Source organism: Aedes albopictus, chromosome 2, assembly GCF_035046485.1.
Source record: "Aedes albopictus strain Foshan chromosome 2, AalbF5, whole genome shotgun sequence".
NCBI classification, from domain to species: Eukaryota; Metazoa; Arthropoda; class Insecta; order Diptera; family Culicidae; genus Aedes; species Aedes albopictus.
In genome coordinates, this window is record NC_085137.1 from 231589677 (window position 1) to 231611014 (window position 21338).

Below are 21338 nucleotides of genomic sequence, written 5' to 3' on the forward strand. Positions count from 1 at the left end.
AACGGCAGCACGTGGTAATTTCAAATTTTCAACGGACGAGCTTGACCTCAGACCTTAATCAAATGGTTTTGGAATGGTTCTTTTTTGTTATGTTGTATTGTTTTACATTACATAAACCATATATTGTTATATTATCTTGCCATTTTCCTCCTGTTAATGGCATCTTAGGCTTATTAGATTTATTAGCATGTGCTTTGGGAATTCTCCAGAGCGTTTTGGATAACCCTTCATATATAGGATTGCCCACGTCTAAGTCTGAGTAGTCTCTGATTGCATTAACAGTTGAAGCCAAGGGGTTGGTCACTTGGCATATTGTGCCCGGCACACATGCCGGCACATCTTGGCACACATGCCGGCACATCTTGGCACACATGCCGGCACAATTCGGAACACATGGGAACAACAATAAAATCCAACATCAATCAGATAAACAACATTCGCCAAAAATTGGCAGGGTTCTTCATTAGCAAAAACATTCAAAGAAAAAACCCCACTAGGCACGTGCGGCACACCTTCGGCACGTCCGGCACACTTCGGCACACACTGAAAATCATCCGGCACAGTTTTGACACACGCTCAAAAATAATGGCACAAACGAAGTGTGCTGAATGACCAACCCCTTGGTTGAAGCTTAGGCTCCCATGCCCCACCGGCCAGATAAGCGGGTTTTGCAAACTTAGCATTATTTGTGGCAACACTTTGAGCGGCATGTTGGAACTATGCCGAGCGCGCTAAGTGTTATTAGACAACTAATGTAGTTGCATGAAGTGGGTGACGAGGTACATAAGTATCATTACAGCGTGCTTAACCGTTATTGCAATATTAAGACACCAGTTTGACTAAATTTCGAAATACATAACAACTAATGAGATAACTGTCAAGTTCGATTCAAAAATAAGTTAGGTTAAAAAGCGAACCCACAGACGAACCTATATTAAAAGTCATTTCAGTGTTCAGTCTAGTCCATATGTTAAAGATGGCTTTACGTCAAAGATAAAGTTTGTCAATCGCATTCGATTCGATTGTGGTCGAAGGCAAGTTCACATGAGAGAAGAGGAGAAAACTCCCCTAAATGCAAATACAGAAAGAATAGTGTTGAACTCATCCACTGATTTACGGTAATCTGACCTGCATCTTTCCGGGTTGGCCTACATTCGTATTTCTCTCATCGCACTCTACACACCTAGCCCGCCATATCTCTTGGACCCCTGCTTGGACCTGCAGTTCTTAGGACATCTGGTTTACCACTGATTTAAACATGTTATTGACTTTAAATTGATGTTTCAACTTATTCACTTTTTTCCCGTTCCTTTCCTTTGCATACAGTATAATATATTGTTACATAAAAAACAATGTAAATGTATAGTATAGCAAACCATTTCATTACAATACACTTTATTGTAGCTGGTACACTGTATGGTGCAGGAATGGTTTTCACCATACACCCTATGGTTAGTTTTTATCCGGGTTATTTTAAAAATATCAACGTGTCGAATATTTTCAAATTTAGCGTTTTAAAAACTCACCATATTTCTAGTTCCCTGTCTAACTTTCAGCTCAATCGATCGTTGGATAACAAAGTTACAGTACATAAAAGTTAGCAATTAAGGCGAAACTGGAAGGATTTCCTCATTTTTTTGGTTTTTGATTTTTTATTAAATAATGAAGCAATATTTTCAAAATCGGTTTTCGTGCACATGTAGAGTATAGATCCAGGTATCTTCTGAATTTTTTTGAGGTTGAAAATGTTTTCCATTCTTGCAGAAACCATTTTTTTGTGAAATTTCATTCAAAAATGGTTTCTGCAAAAACGAAAAACATTTTCCACCACAAAAAAAAATTAGAAGATACCTTGATCTATACTCTACATGTGCACGAAACCGATTTTGAAAATATTGCTTCGTTATTTAATAAAAAATCAAAAACCAAAAAGTGAGGAATTGCTTCCAGTTTCGCCTTAAGTATGGAAATCGGCTTTCGCTGCTATTTGTATGAACATAACTGATGCATATGAAAACGACCAAATAAAAACAAGAATAATTATATTCAGGTAATCATTTACCAATGGTTTATTTTTATGATTTTTGTTGTCAGGATGTAAGGAATTGATAGTTTTATTAAACAATAAGTGGAATGCCCTCTGTTATTAAACATTTATTTTACAAGGGCATTCATTAGAAATGGTTGATATCCTTATAATCCAGTACGTGTAACTCGTACTCACCAAACCGGGAAGCATATTTAAGCGGTATGTACATTGCAAAGGAAATCACATATGTCACCAGGTAAAGAAGGAACATCACACGATCCATTATCCTACTAAAGGAACTCCAAGTCTTCTGGTGTTCAGCAAGTTCGCTATTTTCGGCTTGTTGAATTTCCGATTTCTGAAATTTTATTCCGATCATATTATCGTTGGAGTAGTTTACAGTTAACACACATACCTTGTACTCAACTTCCATGTACTCTCCTGCGAGAACCAATTCTCCAATTTTGTTCTTGTGTATCGTTCCGGCCAGTAGGGCTATCAAACTCGGAGGAGGATTACGCCTGCCTTTTATGACCGATCCGAGCAATGTGTGAATGAGAAGAATACCAGTTATAATGATAGAGGTACGATAGAATAATACTGCAATAAATGAAAATCATTAACATTAGAATAAAATTTAAAAAAAAACTAGCTTCGCTTACAAATTCCAGGAACAGTGTCCCCATTTTTGGGAACTGTCCATTGGATGAATACCAAAAAGTAGAAGTGACACACTATGGAAACTGCCAGCAGTAGCTTTCTCTCAAGGGAATCCGTTTTGAGCCATGTGAGGAATAGATTCATCATGATTAAAACTGAAATATATGGCGATCACTGACAGAATACGCTCGCAAACCATGCCGAGATATGATATCTTACGAATAATGGGCGTCAAAATTCCCGCCAGATGGATGCCCGAGTGTCGCTCCAGAACATAGTCGTACATCAATGTGGGATACGTCACGTTGTTGTAGGATACCTCTTTTTTAATCTTTTTAGCGGACACCACTCGCCACTGGGTGTGCAAGTTGGACTGTTCGGATCCCAGACAGGCGAAACGGGTATGGTAGTCAACCTCGCCGGCATGTTCCATCCAGGCTCCAAACAGCATCCGGCAGCGTTGGGTATCCAGGGGCCAGTCGGTGTAATCGGCTTCGCACCGTGCGCTGAAATCACACGATGGCACCGCTAGAACTGAACCATCCGATTTCACCAGACAACGCAAATTGGTGCAACTTTGTTTGGTGTCGAATTTTACGGTTCTGAAATCGTGAGGCATTGAATTAGGTACGGTTCTGTTACATAATTGACTCATGTTGTTCTTACGATGAGTACAGCTGAAAGTCAGGTGTCCATATTTGTTCCGAACTAATGGCCACGGTCGACTGGTTGTTATAATCTTTAGGGTCCCATTTCAGGTTCTCATCAAGCCATTCCTTAGTTGGGAAATAGTTTTCGCTTTGAAAATACATTCAAATATTACTTAACTTTTTATACTTACCGTTGTAAGTAGCATATTTGCGTTAATTGAGTTTGTGCTTTCGTCCTAATAGAATAAAAATTGGTTTAGTATGAAACTGACATAATCTAGATGAATTTTGTTCGGGAGCTCCCAAAAAAAAAAAATCAGTTCAAGAAGGTGTGGGACACTCGACATTATATTTATATATTTTTATTACTCTAACCTTCTATACTTACATATTCAAAACTCATCAATATCGGCAGCACACTCACATTGACCGCAAACTTCATGTCCTTTACGGGGCGTTGATTCGCGTCATATGAACCACACAGGAGGAACTTCTTCAAACGACCCACTTCATGATACGGTTCTTTATCACAGTCGATAGATTCTGAAGGATGCAAATGGACAGTTAAACGATGAGGCATTTCGAATGTGATAATCATTCTAACTCATCAATGTTAACGTTAGTACTGTACTATGATGCCAAGTTTATTTATTTTTTCATATTGTTAAGTAGGTATAACATTGTAGGCTATTCAACACTCAAAATATCAAATAATTTTCATATTTTTTGCACTCAATTTTGATAGACTGATATTTGTTGCAACCTAAAGATAAGCCATCTGAGTTTTTAGAAGACATAATGAACAAGAACAAAGATTTAAATTTAATATCACTCAGAATCAATTTTTAACTACGTGAAACATATATAATAGGCATTTTATAAAATAAAATTCAGTAAATTAAAAATGCATCTTACCTACATAACAAATCTGACAAAAAGAAACAACTATAAAAATGCTGACTATAGAACTCAAAGAAAGGATCTGCATTATTAGGCTTCACACCATTGAACCCATCGAAGGACAAATTTACACTGAATTGCGCTATGAGCTGAGATTTAAGAAGTGAATACGATACCATGCCATCAGCACTGGTACTGGCTGGCTATGCGCTCATTTGTGTGCATGTATTGATAAAACTTCACGCCCACATTTTGACTGCTGGCTTAAACTGGGAAAGCAGATAACAAGCTATCGAAGGCCTCTCCATGCTTAAATTTTTCGTCAATTGGTATAATAGGTACAAGGTGTAATAGCTTTTCAAGGGACTGTTATCGTCTTCTTGTTTTCTTACCCCGCATTAAAACTATGCTGCTGTGTTGAAAGATAGGTTGTCAGCTTGAGCCGCAGTTATGTTGGCTACGAAAACATTGCATTGGTGGGATAGGGATGCCACTTTCTTGTAGCTTTTATGCTTAACACCTAAGAATACCGTGATAAGAAAAAAAAGTGGGAACTAAAAGTTTGAGCAGCTCGTTCTCAGCCGCCTGTGAACCGATTTTCAATTTTCTTTCAGGGATCTTTCACCCAACTTATCTTCTTCTATTTTATACAAAATTATTGTTTTTGGGGATGCTCATTTTTTCTCCATAATACCGTAAGTAAGGAAAGTTTAAAAAAAAATAATATTTTTTTGTTTGCATGCCAAATTAAAGTCGTTACATCTTAAAATGACTGTAAAACGTGATTTCTATTAAGGCATAATTCAGAGGTAATACAAAACGTTCGTCATTTTCTTGAACATGCCTAGTAACTAGGCCCTAGTTACGCTCAATTGTGGCTTTCGATGAAAAAGCGCTCCAGTGCTCTTGCCAAGCATTCTAGAGGGTTAGGGTTTTCAGCAAAGTTGTCTAGATTGATTGGTGATACATTTTTATGAATTTCGTTTTGACCTAGATCTACTGAAACTGATCTAGATAAGTTATATCTTTCAATACGGCGCTCTAGTGTTCTTGGTATGCATCCTAGAGGGTTGGAACATTCGGCAAAGTGTTTCGAATTGATTGGTACTACATTTTTACGTCTTCGGTTTTGATCTAGATTTGCTAAAACTGATGTAGTGTGTTTTTCAACTTAAACCCTCATTTTCGTCCATTTGACATTAACCAATCTATGTTTCAACGTTCCATGATCTATAATAGGCTAGTTTTCTGAAAATTTATTCAAAAAAATTTCCATTTTGGTCACTAACCTTTACAGGGCGGCGCCTGAAGCTGAAGACAAACAGAATTTTCAAACCGTAGAAAAGTACACAGGTCGCTAAATTTCGTATCTGATAAAACATTTTTTTTTCTCTACAATATCATCAAATATATGTACTTATTTCATCTAGTATGTGAAAGTACATGGCTCTGGATCAGTGTGGTCTGGTTGTTCATCGAATTTAAGCTAATTTTGTTACTGTTATAGTCATTTTGTTTAATGACCATTGGGCGCGCAGTTTATTGATACCCGCTTATCAGGCTTACTTTATCACATGTTAAACATCAAATATGTTCATTTTTATTTTTCAGTGCTAAAATATAGACATTGACTGATACACTGTCATGAAAAAATAGTCATATATATCGCATATTTAGCGTGTAATAGTGCCTTGAACTTTTCGCATTTTATCCCGCCGCACCCTGTAAGTCTGCTAAAACTGATTTAGATAAGTTTTGTCTTTCAATACGATGCTCTAATGTTCTCGATGTATCCTAGAGGGTTGGAGTCTGCGGCAAAGTGCTTTGGATTGGTTGGTACTACATTCTTGCGTCTTCGGCTTTGATCTAAATATGCTTCAACAAATCTAGATCAATTGTATCGTTTGATGTGATTATGTCGTGCATATCTAGACATCACGAAGGGTTGGAATATTTGATGAAATATCTTGGATTTATTGATACCACATTTACAAGCCATCGATTTTGATCTAGATTGGCTGTATCTTCTTCGGCAATGTTCTTTTGCACATTTTCAACTAGCGCTGCCTAGTGGCAGAAAATCGAACCAAATAAATGCTCTCTAACTAATCAAGATCCTAAAACATATGAGATAGACATTTTTTTTTCCTTCTAAACCATAGGGGGATAATCTGCTCAACAGACACCCTAACAGAAGGTTAGGGTAGTGTAGGTCTGACAGGCCGTCTTCTACAACAAAAGTAAAATCCAGGACTACTCTCTCCTCGTACCCACTAAACCATTCCTATGGTCGCCAAACCCTACGTCTCTCCGGAACCACCAAGAAGGTATTGCTTCAGAGAGGGGCTAGTGCACATCGCACCCACAAGGTTAGCTGCGTAGCCTGCAGCAACGAACATCAATGGCTCGCTTTGGAGAGTCCATCACGGTAGCATGCTGGCGCTTAGCCAGTTTCCCGAGTGGTCCTCGCCACTCCCTTTGTCCTCGGAAGGCGGGCAGGGTCAACCCCGCCCGCACCCTACTGCTGAGCGGACATCAAGAACTGATGCCCACGTGCAACCCGATCTGACCTGCCCGTAAGGAAGGGTATCACTACCCTTCAGGCCCTATCAGATGCACCCGTAGGTTGCAGACAGCAGGATCTCACCTACCCCGACCCTTGCCGGGGACCCCTTTCCAACCGCGGGCTCGGATCCAACCCAGTAGACCGACGCCACGACAGCACCACTACCGGGACTTCCTCTCCGCGGCCACTTAATCGTTGTAAGGGTCGATCTCGACCGCAGGGCACCGGTATGACCTACGAAGCCGACTCCGAACCCCTGGACCACCTCTTGTACTGCATCTGGACTAGCCATTCTCCGAGTCCACGCGCCACCTCCTCTGTAGCTCCCAGACGATGTGGGTAATAGCCGTTGAAACGGCGTTCCAGCCAAACTCATCCCTACACATCCTCTGGACCAAGTTGTCCGGAGTTGTGTCCTCCCCGCATGTGGCAAGCATGTGGTCACGCATTGTGCGAAAACGCGGGCACACGAACAAAACGTGTTCCGCCGTTTCCTCTAAACCATTGCACACTGGGCATTCGGCAGAATCCGCATGCCCGAAACGGTGTAGATACTGTCGGAAGCAACCATGACCTGTAAGGACCTGTGTCAGGTGGAATGTGACTTCCCCATGGCGCCTATTAATCCAACTATCTACCCTCGGTATCAACCTATAGGTCCACCTTCCTTTGGTGGAACTGTCCCACGCGCGCTGCCATTTGACCATAGAGGCCATCCTGACAGTCCTGCGTATGCCTCTTGTGCCGCGCATTTCGAAGCACTCCATGTCCTCACTGATAAGAATGCTGATAGGCACCATACCAGTAATGACGCAGAGAGCGTCGTGTGACACGGTACGGTACGCGCTCGCAACCCTCAGGCACATAAGCCTGTAAGTACTTTCCAGCTTCCGTCGGTAGCATTTAGTACTTAGCGCGGTGCCCCACGCCGGGCCGCCATACCTAAGTATGGATGTAGCAACACTAGCCAGAAGCTTGCGCTTACTGGCGTACACCGCAGAGCTATTGGACATCATCCGGGACAGTGCCGCAATAGCTGTGGAGGCTCTTTTACAGGCATAATCGACGTGGCTACCGAAGGTAAGCTTATCGTCGATCATCACGCCCAAGTGTTTGACGGAGCGCTTTGACAGGATAGTACAGTCGCCTACACTGATCTCCGTCTGCTGCTCCGACTTCAGGTTGTTAACAACCGTCACCTCTGTCTTGTGGTGAGCCAGCTCCAGTTTCCTGGACCGCATCCACGCCTCCACAACCTTGATCGAGTGGTTGGTAGTCAACTTTACCTCCTCGATCGTTTCACCGTAGACTTCGAGCGTAATGTCGTCGGCAAATCCGACAATCACCACTCCCACTGGATACTCTAACCTCAACACCTCGTCGTACATGACATTCTATAACACCGGACCCAGGATGGAACCTTGCGGGACTCCTGAGGTTATGTGAAAGCACTTCCGACCCACCTCCGTGTCGTAGACTAGTACACGATTCTGAAAGTAACTTCCGAGAATCTTGTACAGGTACTCCGGTATCCCCAGACGCAAGAGCGCATCGGCAATAGCAGACCAGCTGGCGCTATTAAACGCATTCCTTACATCCAGAGTCACTACCGCGCAAAAGCGAATTCCCCTCCTCTTAGGCTCGAGTGCTTTCTCGGCGGTTTTTGTAACCGACAAGATAGCGTCTACGGTGGACCTCCCCTTCCGGAAGCCGTACTGGTTACTCGAAAGACCATTTTCGCCCTCGGTGAACCGCAACATTCTATTGAGGATGATCTTTTCGAGCACCTTCCCCGCCGTGTCAATCAAGCATATTGGTCTATATGCCGACGGGTCTCCGGGTGGTTTCCCCGCCTTTGGCAATAGTACCAGGCTCTGCCTCTTCCAAGCTTCTGGGAAAACTCCCTCGTCCAGGCATTTCTGCATAGCAGACCTGAACATCTCGGGAGCCTCTGCAATAGCTACTTTTAAGGCTAGGTTCGGAACTCCGTCCGGACCTGGGGCCTTACCTACGCTGAGGGACTTAGCTATCCCCGCAAGTTCCACATCGGTGACCCTCTCCTCATCGCCAGCCCCAGCCCCCGGCTGTCCTACGAAAGGAGGCCAAGGACTAGGATCATGACGCGGAAAAAGTCCTCCAATGATCCCCTCCAACATCTCTGGAGATTGCTCTGTAGGAGCCATCACACCTCTCGTCTTGGCCATAACGATCCTGTAGGCGTCACCCCACGGGTTCGTATTGGCACTCTGACAGAGACCCTCAAAGCAGGCCTTTTTGCTTGCTCTTATCTCGGTCTTAAGCGCGGCTTTTGCAGCGGCGAACACCACCCGCCGTTCGTTTCGCTCTTCCTCTGATCGTGCTCGCTGCATCCGCCGCCTAGCCCGTAGGCAGGCGCGGCGCAGGTCCGCAATCGCGTCGGTCCACCAGTAAGCCGGTGGCCTCCCATTTCTAGGGTGGACTCGCCTAGGCATGGTCGCATCACACGCACGTGAGAGCACCGCTACCAGCTCGTCGCCGTCTAAACCGATTAAGTTTCGCTCACGGCGGAGCGCATCCCTAAATACCCCTTCGTCGAAGTATGATGTCTTCCACCTGCGAGGGCTTGGCCTTGGCCTAGCCGCCTCTTCTTCTATCCGCTGTCTGCTGTTATTGTAGTCGATACTGTAGCGAACCGCCAGGTGGTCGCTGTGAGTGTAGCCATCATCTACTCTCCAGTTCGAACTACTTGTTAGGCCAGGACTACAAAAGGTCACGTCAATAATTGACTCCGCTCCGTTTCAACTAAAGGTACTCTTGGTACCGACATTAGCCAAGTCGACATCTAAGATGGCCAGTGTTTCTAGCAGGATCTGACCCCGCTGGTTCGTGAAACGGCTTCCCCATTCCACGGCCCAGGCATTAAAGTCGCCTGCTATTACCACCGGCCTTCGCCCTGTTAGCACGGTCGTTAAGCGGTCCAGCATTTGCGTGAACTGCTCGATCGGCCACCGCGGAGGCGCATAACAGCTACAGAAGAAGACCCCGTTTACTTTGGCGACCACGAAGCCCTCATAGGTAGTAGACACCAACTCCTGAACGGGGTATTTACCCGTCGTCCATATCGCCGCCATTTTTCTGGTCCCATCCGCGACCCAGTTGCCGTTGCCGGCGGGTACTCGGTATGGGTCCGATATGATGGCGATATCCGTCTCCCACTCAGAAACTGCCTGACAAAGCAGTTGCTGAGCCGCATCACAGTGGTTCAGGTTCAGCTGCGTTACCTGCACTGTGATTTGTTGTTCACTGCGGCTTTCTTGAAGGCCGGGCACCTTGGGCCACCCATCGGATGTCTGTTGTTCGAGGATTTCCCGGTACAGATCATGCAGATGGGCGGACTCGTGCAGCTTTGGGCCTTATGACCTTCAGCGCCGCATCGCCTGCACAGTTTGCGCCTGTCGGGGCCTTTGCAGTCCCACGACTTGTGTCCTGGTTCCAGACACCTGAAGCAAACCTCTGGTGGCTCGTGGAATGTCAGGTGACATACACACCAACCCACCTTTATGCTCCCTACTTTAACGGACTTTTTGACGTCCGCCACAGGTAGCTGAACCAAAGCTATCTGTGTCCCTGCTGGCCCTTTCCGTAGCTTAACGGCTGCGGCGGCCACCTGCACATCGCACTGTTGCCGCAGTGCCGTGACGAGCTCTTCCACTTCGGTGATCTCATCGATGTCCTTGACCTTCAGAGTCGCCTCATGTGTCAGAGCCCTCACCTGCACACCCTCACCAAGGACCTCTTCTGCCAGCCTCTTATAGGCGGCGCCCTTGTGCTCCTTCTGACGCTTCAGCTCCAGGATCATCTCGCCCGTACGAGTACGTCTAATACTGCGTACGTCGGCTCCAAGACCCTCAAGCTTGGCTTCGCTTCGCATCATCTTCAAGACGTCCGAGTACTTGGACTGTTCCGTCTTGATGACGATAGCGTCGCCTTTCTCGCGCTTGGCACCTGCCCTCCTACGCCTTGGCTTGGCGTCCTGCGCTACTACCTGCGGATTCGCCTTCTTCTTCCTCTTCCGCTCTACCTTCGTCCAAGGGGGGTCCTCCCCTTGGATCGCCCTACTCTGTGGCTGTTGAGGGCCCACTAGCGGTCGCAACCCCTTGTTCCCATCGTTCCGGGACGGGCCAGCCTTTTCAGGCCCACCCTTCCCAGCTTTCCGGGAACCCTGGCTGGGGTCCGACCTTCCGGCATTATTACCGACTTTCGGGGTAATGATTCGCCTGGCCTTGCGGGCACCGCCAGACAGCTCCTCGCCTGACGGTTGCCTCGCCCGCTTCTGCGATTGCTTGCCCCGTTTGTCGCGAGCAGTCGCTTCCGCCTTATTCGGACTTCCTGCGAAGGAGAAGGCCTCCGTTTGGGTAAACTTCGGCACTTTCTCATTTGCAGGCTCCGCTGCTGCAGCAGTCAGCAACGCGAGTGCCGCGTGCTCCTGCTTGGCATCGTCGATCGACGCCCTAAGTCGAAGCAAGGCCGTTTTCAGGTCTTTGCTTATGTTCGACTTGGTGGACGCAAAGTCGATGATTTTGCCAAGCTGCTGCTCAGCCACCTCTATTGCGGACCGTCCTTTGGATCCTCGGTTGACGGCCCTCAACAACCACGCTCCGTCCATAACCTCCACCGGCTGGCTTGCCGGGAAGTGGACTGGAGCACCCACGCTTGAGCTGCGTACGCAACTCCCAGCGCCTATCTCCTCACTTCTCCTTGTCGGAGATCTCATCAACCCGCTTCTTGCGAAGGGGTTGATCCCACCACTATTTCCACCTAGATTCTGATTTTTATTTGACTTCATGATTAAATCCCACGAGTAGCACGGGAAAGAATGTCCACCACGCCAGAGCCCTGCATTAACGCGGTAAGGGACAGCTTACTGTGGGGGGTGCCCAGGTACCCCACAGGCTCCGTTAAAGATCGAGCATCTTTTTCACCCCCTCGATCACTCATTCCTCAGCACGGGTCGCTTGACACCTTGAATTGGGGTTAGTAGTCCTATTCTTAGCCGGCGACTACGCGGCTGACTCGCAAGCGGGGGGGTGCGTCAGGCCCCAGGACTTTAGTCCCTGCTGCCCCCAAGATAGACATTTTGTCAATGTTACGTTTGTCTTTGACATCACAGAAATTACAGACAAACAGATGTAACACTATCGACATTGCAATTTCATATATCTCATGATACTGATTGCTTGGAATGTAATAAAAATTTGTCTTCTTATTAGCATCTAGTAGCAAAAATGCTTGAACGGAACGATTCATCTGCTGTAAATCCTTGCCTTTCCAAAAAAAACTTTCCCGAAACCATCTTAGCAAGTGCTTCCATATTCCTGGAGGAATCTATATATTCCCGAGATTCCAGAGAGAATCTCCAAGAGATTTAGATGCAAATCTCCACGAGTTTCCAGGGAAAGTTTGCACGATATTCCGGCGGAATCTCCACGAGGTTGCAGGAGCAATCTTCACGAAATTCCTAGTAGGGGCAGAGGGTATATCCACCAGATCCCAGGAAAAATCTACACTTTTTTTAAAATGCAGCAAATATTCTCAAGTTTCGATTGCTAGTTCCTTTACTAGTTAGCTGTAATTGGTACAATTTTGGGCTTGATCGGTTAACTCAACTCGAAGTTAGAGCACTTCTAGTTATTTTTTCTTATTTGACCCGCGTTTTTCAAACTACTTTGTCTCAGGATTAAGTGAACCAAATTAAATGAAATTTTATACATTCATGTCTAGTATACTGCCGCTCCATTATCCCATGTTGTATGGAAATGGGACAATTATTCGTAGAACTGCAGTATATTGGTCTATGAAAAACACTTGAATCAACTAAAATATGTTTGATGGGAAAAAGTTGCCGCATTTTGAAAACTTTTCGAGAGATTTGAATCATTTAAATGTTTTTAAAATTATGTGACTAGAAGCGCCTAGTGGTAAAATTTTACATCAAACGACCCATCGGCTGTAAGTTCTTGACCTACCAATCAACTTTGCCGAAGAAACCAGCTTTCTAAGTAACCAGGTTCATTAGATACCGTCGTTGGGGGTGACAATGGGTCAGAGGGGCGAGATCGGGTCAAAACATTATCTGAAATATCTCATCAAATATTACTAATATCGAATCAAAAATTGTATAGTGTCATCTTCCTGGTTGCCAGCGGTTCCTGTAGAAAAATAAGGTTTCCAGAACAATTAATTAATTTTCGATTAATCATCGAAAAAAGCTTGAAAATAAGGTCTTTTTAAAATAACACTTGCCGATGAAACATCACCTTTTTAGAGGGATTAATATTTTTTAGAATCTCGAACTCATTGGCATCATAGGGGTAGGCGGGGCATTATGGACACCCGGGGCAGAATGGACACCCTCAATATTTTGAAATATGCGAACTTTTTTGAACTTTTAATGAATGGAGAATATAGTCCATTTGTCTAAAACGTAGTTTCAAGAAAGAAACATTCGAAATTAAAATTATACTTGATTTTACACGAAAAAGTTGCGTCCTCCGTTTTTTGTGCATGGAAATTATAATTTTCACACCATCTAAAATAAGATTTAGTGATTAATTTATTGCAGGTCGATTAAAACCTGATATATCTAGAACACATGCAAGTAGTTTTGCTGTATCTACATGCTTAACATGTTTATATTTTCTTCTTTATCGTATCAAAAATCAAGTTTGAAAATATCTTCTGCTGCCGGGGCAAAATGGACACTCACCTTTTTGAAAGAAGCGGCAAGGGAAAAATACAACCTACACTCATTGCACAATTATGGGTCACACACAATTATTAGTCACTTTCCACTGTAATAGATAAATACTAATTAATTGCAAGCTTTTGTTAGCTATTATTATTTTTCGCACATAAGTTGATTTGTTTTGTGTCACTATACGTATCGCACACGGGCTAATACATCAAAACATACATATTTTTAATATTTTTTTGTTCGGTGCAAAACTAGCTGTCAAAGTAATGCTTCGATTGTGAATATCGGACAGTGCGTGCGCTGCTTTCGTAAGCTCTGTAAAAGCGAGCTTCAGTGATTTTCATGTGCGAAATGGTATCGTTACCAGAACAAAGGTATAATTAACGTTCTAAATGTAGAAATTCATGTGACTGCAGCCAATTAACGCTTATTTCTGGCAAACTTTAAGTGACTCATTATTGTGCCAAGGAACACCGAAAATCACACAATTATGGGTCACTTATTGTGCAGCATAATATTGACAGTTCTGCTTACATGGGCATTGCATACTTTTAGGCGTTTATCGGTGGTTGTGTTGGAGATTTTGACCCAATTTTGAAAAATTGATTCCAAATCGTGAAAACACGCTTCGTTATGAGGTTTGAGACCAGTTTTAGATTCTACTATAGTTGATCTATCGAGAATAAGTGATCATTCATTGAAAAAAAATAGACAAAACATTATTTTTGAGCCGATTTCTCTTAAGTGACCCATAATAGGCAACAAATTGACCCATAATTGTTACACAGCCAATTTTGACCCATTATTGTGGTTTTCATTATTCACCAACATTTTAGTAATTTTCACCGCCCAAAGTGAATTTTAAAAGCAGATTTTTATTTAAAACAATAAAGAGGGGTTTCAATGATGAGAATATAAAATAAAAATAATGAAAGTGTTATTTTTGTATGAAAAACGATTCATATTATGAAATGGTTGTTCCTTGAGTGACCCATAATTGTGCAATGAGTGTAAATCACAAACCAACCAAATTCTTCGATTTCAGTATATTTTCGGTTAAATGTTCACTATAGTAGACATAGGGTGAAAAAAATTGGTCAAAAAACGACAGCAGTGGAAAATAGTTGTTCTAGGCACAGCTGTACATGCCGACAAAAACGAAGCTTTATCCAAAACACCCTGAATTTAAATTAACTGAACAAAAATGAACTACTTCGGCGTATTATTCATCCGTAATAGTTGTTTTGTAATGAAATGACTCTATAGGTGTAAATAATGTACGAAATTCGTAAAAGTCTCATGGTGTCCATATTGCCCCATGGGGGTGTCAATTCTGCCCCGTATGCTTGAAGACGGTCATGAAAAACTAACAATTTTCATAACATTTTTTGAAGTGGATAAATCATTTTTCTTCGTGAGCATTCTTATGCAATAGATGCTAAATAGACTTTAAAAGGATACATGTATCAAAAAACTAAACTTTTTTGACATCTTGCCAGGTAAAGTTGGCAAAAACCTTAGGGTGTCCATATTGCCCCGCCTACCCCTATATAGTACATTATTGGTAAGTAGTATCATCCTTGACCAGAACTTTATTAACCTGCTTTGTTGTCAATGCGGAACAAATTCGGTTTTTTACGCATTCTCACTAGCATTGGGCAAAACTGGCTGAGACATCGATTTTTGTGATTTGATTCGAATCGGATCAACCGAATCGATTCACCAATTTAATCGAATGCTTTGAATCGATGTTTTCACATCGATTCGATATTATAAAATATTACAAAACTATAAAATAATTCGTTTGCTACATGCACTCCAGTTCATGGGGTGGTTAATTTGCCTAAATAAATTCAATATCAAAATTTGAAATAACACATCGAACATTTCGTGGCTCTCGAAAATGTGTATAACGTTGAGACAGTGCATTCTGAAAAAAATGAAATATAATATTTTTGAATAGAAATAAAAATCCTGAGTTCCAGAATTCTGAACGACATTATCCAGAAAAGAAAGCAAAACTCTTACAGTATCTTGGTAGAAATTATCTTTGAATTCTATTACGGATTTCCCTAGAACCCTGAGAGTGATTATTCCATATCTATGAGACGGATTGTCTCAGAGTCCCGAGAGGCATTCTCACAGAATCCTGCGATAGATTGTCTCAGAATTTTAAGAGAAGCTTTCCCTCGGGATTCTCCCAAAATATTCCAGAATCCCAAGATTAATTCTCCCAGAATCCCGCGACAAATTCCAAGAGCGGTTCTTCCACATACTTGAAATAAATTCATCTTTAATACTGAGAGAGATTTTTACAAAAAAAAAAGATTTTCGGAATTCTAAGATCAACTCCCCAAGAAAATTAAAAGAAATGACCCAGAATCCTGAAAAGGGTAGCTTAAAACCCTAATAAGGATTACTCCAGAATCTTGAGATGGGTTCCTTCAAAATACTGGGCGGGATTGCCAAAGAAACCTGAGATATACTCACACAGATTTTTGGGATATAGAATTCCCCCAGAATACTGAGAAGAATTCCTTCAGAATTCTTTTAAGTATTCCCCCAGAATTCCCCTAAAATCCTGGGTAGAATCCTTTAGAATGCTGAGCATAATCCTGCTGAGCAGAATCCCGAAAGGTATTCCCGAGAATTCTACGAGTGATTGCCCCAGAATTCTGAGAGGGATCATAAGAGGGGTTCTTCCAGATTCTTGAGAGAAATCTATATCTAGAAACCTTAGAAGGATTTTTCCGAATATTGAATAAGGATTCTCTCTGGAAAGGATTACGAAAACTTCTAGAATGGACTTATCCAGCATCCTGAGAAGGATTCTCTGGAAATCTGAGAGTATTCCCACATAAAACACAACAATTTCCGCAGATTACTGAATGACATTTCCTCAGAATCTTAGAAAGAACTCCCCTAAACTCCTGAAAAGGATTGTTCCAGAACTCTGAGAGTGATTCCTTTAGAATACTTTAAAATATTACATCATAATCTCAAGAGAATCTTCCCAAAATCTTGTCAGAGATTTTCCCTGATTACTAAGAGGGATTTTCCGAGAATCCTGAAAGGGGTTTCTGAGAGCAACTGCTCCAGAATGCTGAAAAGGATTTCTTTCGAACCCTAAGAGGAATCACAAAATCTATGCGAGGGATTCTCGAAAACCCAAATTTCTCTAGAGAATTCTGCCCAGAATCTTGAAAAATCTAGCCTCAGAATCCTAATGATTTTTCCAGAATCATGAGACAAATTTCCCAGAATCATAAGAGAAATTTCCCCAGGATCCAGACGGGAATTACCGCAAAAAGCCAAATTTTCCGAGAATCTTGGAAAGAGCACCTGCAGAATACTTAGTGGTATACCCCTTGTATTAAAGAAAAAATCCTAAAAAATATACTTTCCCCGAGTTCTGAAAGGAATTTCGCCACAATTCTGAGAATGCTGAGTATGATTCTCCGCATAAAGTCTGAGAGGAGCTCCTGAGAATGCTGAGAAAGATTTTCTCAGAATTCTGAGTGGGATCCTAAGTGAGGGTCTTCCAGAATCCTGAATGAAGCATCATCTGGGTTGATCCCCCAGAATTTTTAAAGGAACTCTTTCATAATTCTGAGAATTCCTTTAAAATTCTGTGAGAGATTCCTTCAAAATGCTGAAAATTATCATACCAGCACCCTAGAGACCTAATCCCAGAAAAGAGAAAGACTTTTCCAATAAGAATTCTCCCTGAATTCAATTAAAGATTTCTCTAGAATCCAGTTTTCTGAGATGAATTCTCTCAGAATCATTAGAGGAATTTTTCCAGAATCCTTAGGGATTCCCAAGATGGATTCTCCTTGAATTCTGTGACGGATTGCCTCAGAATCCTGAGAGAAGTTTTCCTTCGAGATTCTCCCAGAATGCTTAGACGCATATCCCTAGAACTCCCTGGCGGATTCTTCTAGAATCCTGAGAGCGATTCTCCTAGAATCCTGAGAGAAATTCTCCTGCGGTATTGAAAGACATCCCATTAGAAGAGATTGCCCCAGAACCCTGATAGAGATCTTCCACATTATTAAGAGAAATTCATCTAGAATCCTGATTGCGATTCTTAAAAAAAAAATGTTCGACATCCAGAGATGGACTGACCTACAATACTGAGAAAAATGCACTAGAACCCTGGAAGAGACTCTCTAGACCATAAGAAGGATTCTTCCAGAATTCTGAGAAAGATGCACTTAGACTCCTGGGATTAAATGCCCAAGAAACCTGAGATATACAGGTATGCGTCGATTTAGTGGACCCTAGATTATATAGACCCTCGATTTAATGTACTTCAATTTTATGTACATTTTACCTCAATTTTGTGTACATTTTTTAATAGTCAAATTCGATTCGGTTGATTTCATGGGGCTTAAAAAAATCGATTAATCGGAACAAAAACATCGATGTTGTGAACATCGATTTAAAATTGCCCAACGCTAATTCTGAAAAAAAGACAATTACACCGTCTTCGACCTTACGGCCTCTACAGACTGAACAGAGTACAAACATTCGACAACGGACAAACACATATAACACCCAGTGGCCCAGTGGAGAATTTTCCGTTTCACGAAAAGTTTTCCCCGACTGGAGCGGGAATCGAACCCACACTCCGAGGCTTCCCAAGTAACACAACTTGTTATATTAATGTTTAAAATACATGTTTCATACAAACGCCCATGTTTTGTTTCTCCAGTGCGAAACTTAATTTCGTACACTTATATAACCGAAAAAGCGCAAAAAATGGCGGCTTATAAAACATCTTCGATGTTGCTAAAGATGTTTTTCAATATATTATTATAACATAAGAATATGTATTGATAATGTTCTCAAAAACATTCTAAATACTAATTTATTGCTAGCAGGAAAAAAAGTAAATTGATGTGACAGCTATTATGTGGTATTTGGCAATGGCTCAAAATAATGTTCGAACCTTACATTCTATTGGTAATTTACCATCTCAATGTTTGGTCACTATGACATAATTTCATGTGCCATTAAAAATTTATGGTGAAATTAACGCATTCACTCTTTATTAATTTATTGGATATCCATCCGATTAAAAATAAGAAAGGAAGTTTTTTCATCTCTCGGGTTTGTGTGAGATTTTCGAACAATTTTTCAAACATGCAACATGGGGGCTTCATGACACAGTACGGTCTGGAAGTTTTAGAATACTGTTTGTAATAATGATCTGCTTTTAGATCGTAGAATTCACGTTCGTTACAAATAAGGAAAATATATTATTTCAATAAATGTTTAAAACGTCATAAGAAAAAATAATAGAAAACCTTTGCAGATGGACAAACGGTTTAACATAAAATAATTAGTATGAAACTTTTGATCAGGCACTTTAATTTATCTGGACTGATAGGAAAGAATTCAAAACATTAGAAGTACGTTTAAATTACATCGCTAGCACTTCTTAATAACATGTTTGCCGAAAACTACTTCAATTGGTTGAAATACATTCAAAAAACGTTATAGCAACGAATTAGAAACATCCGTTTCCATCGATATGATTTTTGTTTTTTGATACCTGTTTTGAACTGAAGTATAACAATAACAAAGTTTGAGCGAAGTTCTTCCTGAAACAAAAACAGTTCTAATATTCCCAGTGATTAATGATTAAACTGTGCTTCTTCGAAGTGAGATGTAGTCGACACGTAAGTATTTTAAGTGAACATTTGCTGTTATTGGCCTGACATTAAGTGCGAAGAATATTCTCCATGCAGTTGAAACCCGGAATTTTCGACTAGCGAAGTTGGATTTTTCTCCAAATCCGTGCGTCGGACCTAACTTCGGAAGTGGTGCGCTGTATAGCTGACCAGGTTTACTATACAGCGTACCACTTCCGAAGTTAGGTCCGCCGCACGGATTTGGAGAAAATCCCAACTTCGCTAGTCGAAAACTCCGATTTTCAACTAAATTGAGAATATCATAATTGAATTGCCTCGTATTTTTAAGTGCAAAACATATTTCATGGAGAATATCTTAGTGAGTGAGAGAGAATACGAACTTCCAAACTGGTATATTAACGTATTTAAAACATAAAAATAACGTTATCGTAACATGTTTGTCCCCAAAGGTTATAAATATGCGCAGCTGATGTTTCACATATATTCTTTAATTGAAGGAAGGCGATGAGACAAAAATCTTGTGTTATCAACATTAAATAAACGTTATTATAACTTGTTTTGAGATTGACAAGATTTTTAAAAACTTGTTATTGCTGAACATAATTAACACTTGATTTCAACACAAGATGTATGCAGTTTCACTTATAATACTGTACTGCAACATCTTTTTTAAATTTTATTTTAGAAGATGTTTTCTGTGTTACTTGGGTTACGAGACACCTAAACGACTGACGCCGCTAACCGCTCGGCCACGAAGCCCTCGAAGGGGTTTTTATAGCTTCCAGCTCTAATGATATCGCATAACGGCTTTGAAAGCGCTGCTGGTTTGTGGATTTGTCAGTATTGTGAATTGTACTGTATAGTAGCAGCTGTTTTATTAAGCCTGGAACACATAGCGTCCGTTCCGTCGAGGTTTGCGTTTTTTTTTTGACAGTTTTCCCATGGGAAATATGTCAAACTACTGTCACGCACACGCAAACGTATGCATTGTGTGGGGCACTTTAGTGGGGACTCCTATTCGATTTGTTCAAGTTTTCACATCTTTCGGGAAATCTCCCGGAGTTGGGAAAGAGTGCAGTAAAGGCAGCCCTAGGCAGTGACAAGTGATAGATTTCTGAAAACCGAGTTTGGTAGCTGTATGGTGCTTGTTTCGCAGCCGTGTATTAGCTTAAGGTTTATATTTGACTAGCTTATTCGGCATTGACTGCTTCAATTCGATGGTTAACCAACAGAAAGCAAATGACTGAAGCTTATAGCGCTGAAAATGTTAGTAGGGAGTCCACGTGCATGTCCTGGCTACAAGCATGCGACAACTAAGGGATGGGAAAGGAAGATAAGTCGTACACCTAAGAAAGATGTGGAGATCTGAAAAATTCTTTTTACCCCGGGAGAATCTAAACGTTCATAAGTACATAAGTTTCGAAGAAAACTCGCTATGCCTAATTACGTTACGGTTATGTTCCTTTAGACTATATGATTGGCCCTTGTACACGTGCATGATTTAGCTTATTATATTGAACAACGTCCCTATAACAAAAATTGAATAACGGACATATTCTAAGATACGCCACGATAGACCACAGGTATTATCTTATTGTTCTAGCACTGTTTACAAGCCCCATTTCCGGCTTTACGTAAGTGATCTTACCAAGATGCAACTCTCCGTTCTTATCCAGACTGCATTTCACATTGACACACATAATTCTGCAGTCCGTCTGAAAGCGAATTTACTCGAATAGTCTCAATGAGTGCAGCTTAAACTGACTTAATTCATTTACACGTGATGCATTGCAAACAAACACCGTTCCCCGTTCGTCAGCACATGGTCGGAGATCCATCCTAGCAGTTGTGTAGTGGCGACGGCCTCGTACTGGGGCAAGTAGTTTAACATATTCTATGTTTATATCTTCGTAATGATTACGATGATGTCGTCGTCAGAACAATAAAGTACTCTTCCACCCTCACAAAACCGTTACCGTTTGTGATTATCCATCGGGTTGATTATCTCACTAGACGACAAACACTACCAGCTTGGAAGCGTATTCCATTGGAACTAGGAAAATATGTGAGTGATGTCCAGTACAGTGAAACCTTATAGTGCGAACTCCACGTACAAATAATACACCATCTGTTACGTCAC

At 41.8% G+C, this 21338-nt stretch overlaps 1 protein-coding gene across 2 annotated transcripts; it reads right to left on the reverse strand.

The window, feature by feature from the left end:
• Window positions 1-2073: 2073 nt before the first annotated feature.
• On the reverse strand, window positions 2074-21233 carry LOC134287964 (neuronal acetylcholine receptor subunit alpha-5-like). Of its 2 annotated transcripts, none has more exons than XM_062851321.1 (8): window positions 20847-21233; window positions 3728-3882; window positions 3531-3575; window positions 3356-3465; window positions 2909-3291; window positions 2692-2844; window positions 2445-2629; window positions 2074-2387 (listed from the first exon to the last, which is right to left on the reverse strand). In XM_062851321.1, exons 1-8 carry the CDS (start codon window positions 20896-20898, stop codon window positions 2175-2177), a joined length of 1296 nt encoding a protein of 431 aa, XP_062707305.1. In that variant the 5' UTR covers window positions 20899-21233; the 3' UTR covers window positions 2074-2174. The 2 variants fall into 2 exon arrangements, with proteins under 2 accessions (XP_062707305.1, XP_062707304.1); XM_062851320.1 differs by lacking the exon at window positions 20847-21233 and adding an exon at window positions 4255-4385.
• Window positions 21234-21338: the final 105 nt, after the last annotated feature.

What these genes read in the sequence shown, in the direction of transcription:
- LOC134287964 (XM_062851320.1), bottom strand. Translation starts at nt 4,327, where the DNA reads ATGCAGATCCTTTCTTTGAGTTCTATAGTCAGCATTTTTATAGTTGTT. An exon ending in TATTGATGAGTTTTGAATAT is followed by an intron (nt 3,576 to 3,727) that starts GTAAGTATAGAA and finishes TTATTCTATTAG; the next exon opens with GACGAAAGCACAAACTCAAT. An exon ending in GACTTTCAGCTGTACTCATC is followed by an intron (nt 3,292 to 3,355) that starts GTAAGAACAACA and finishes TCACGATTTCAG; the next exon opens with AACCGTAAAATTCGACACCA.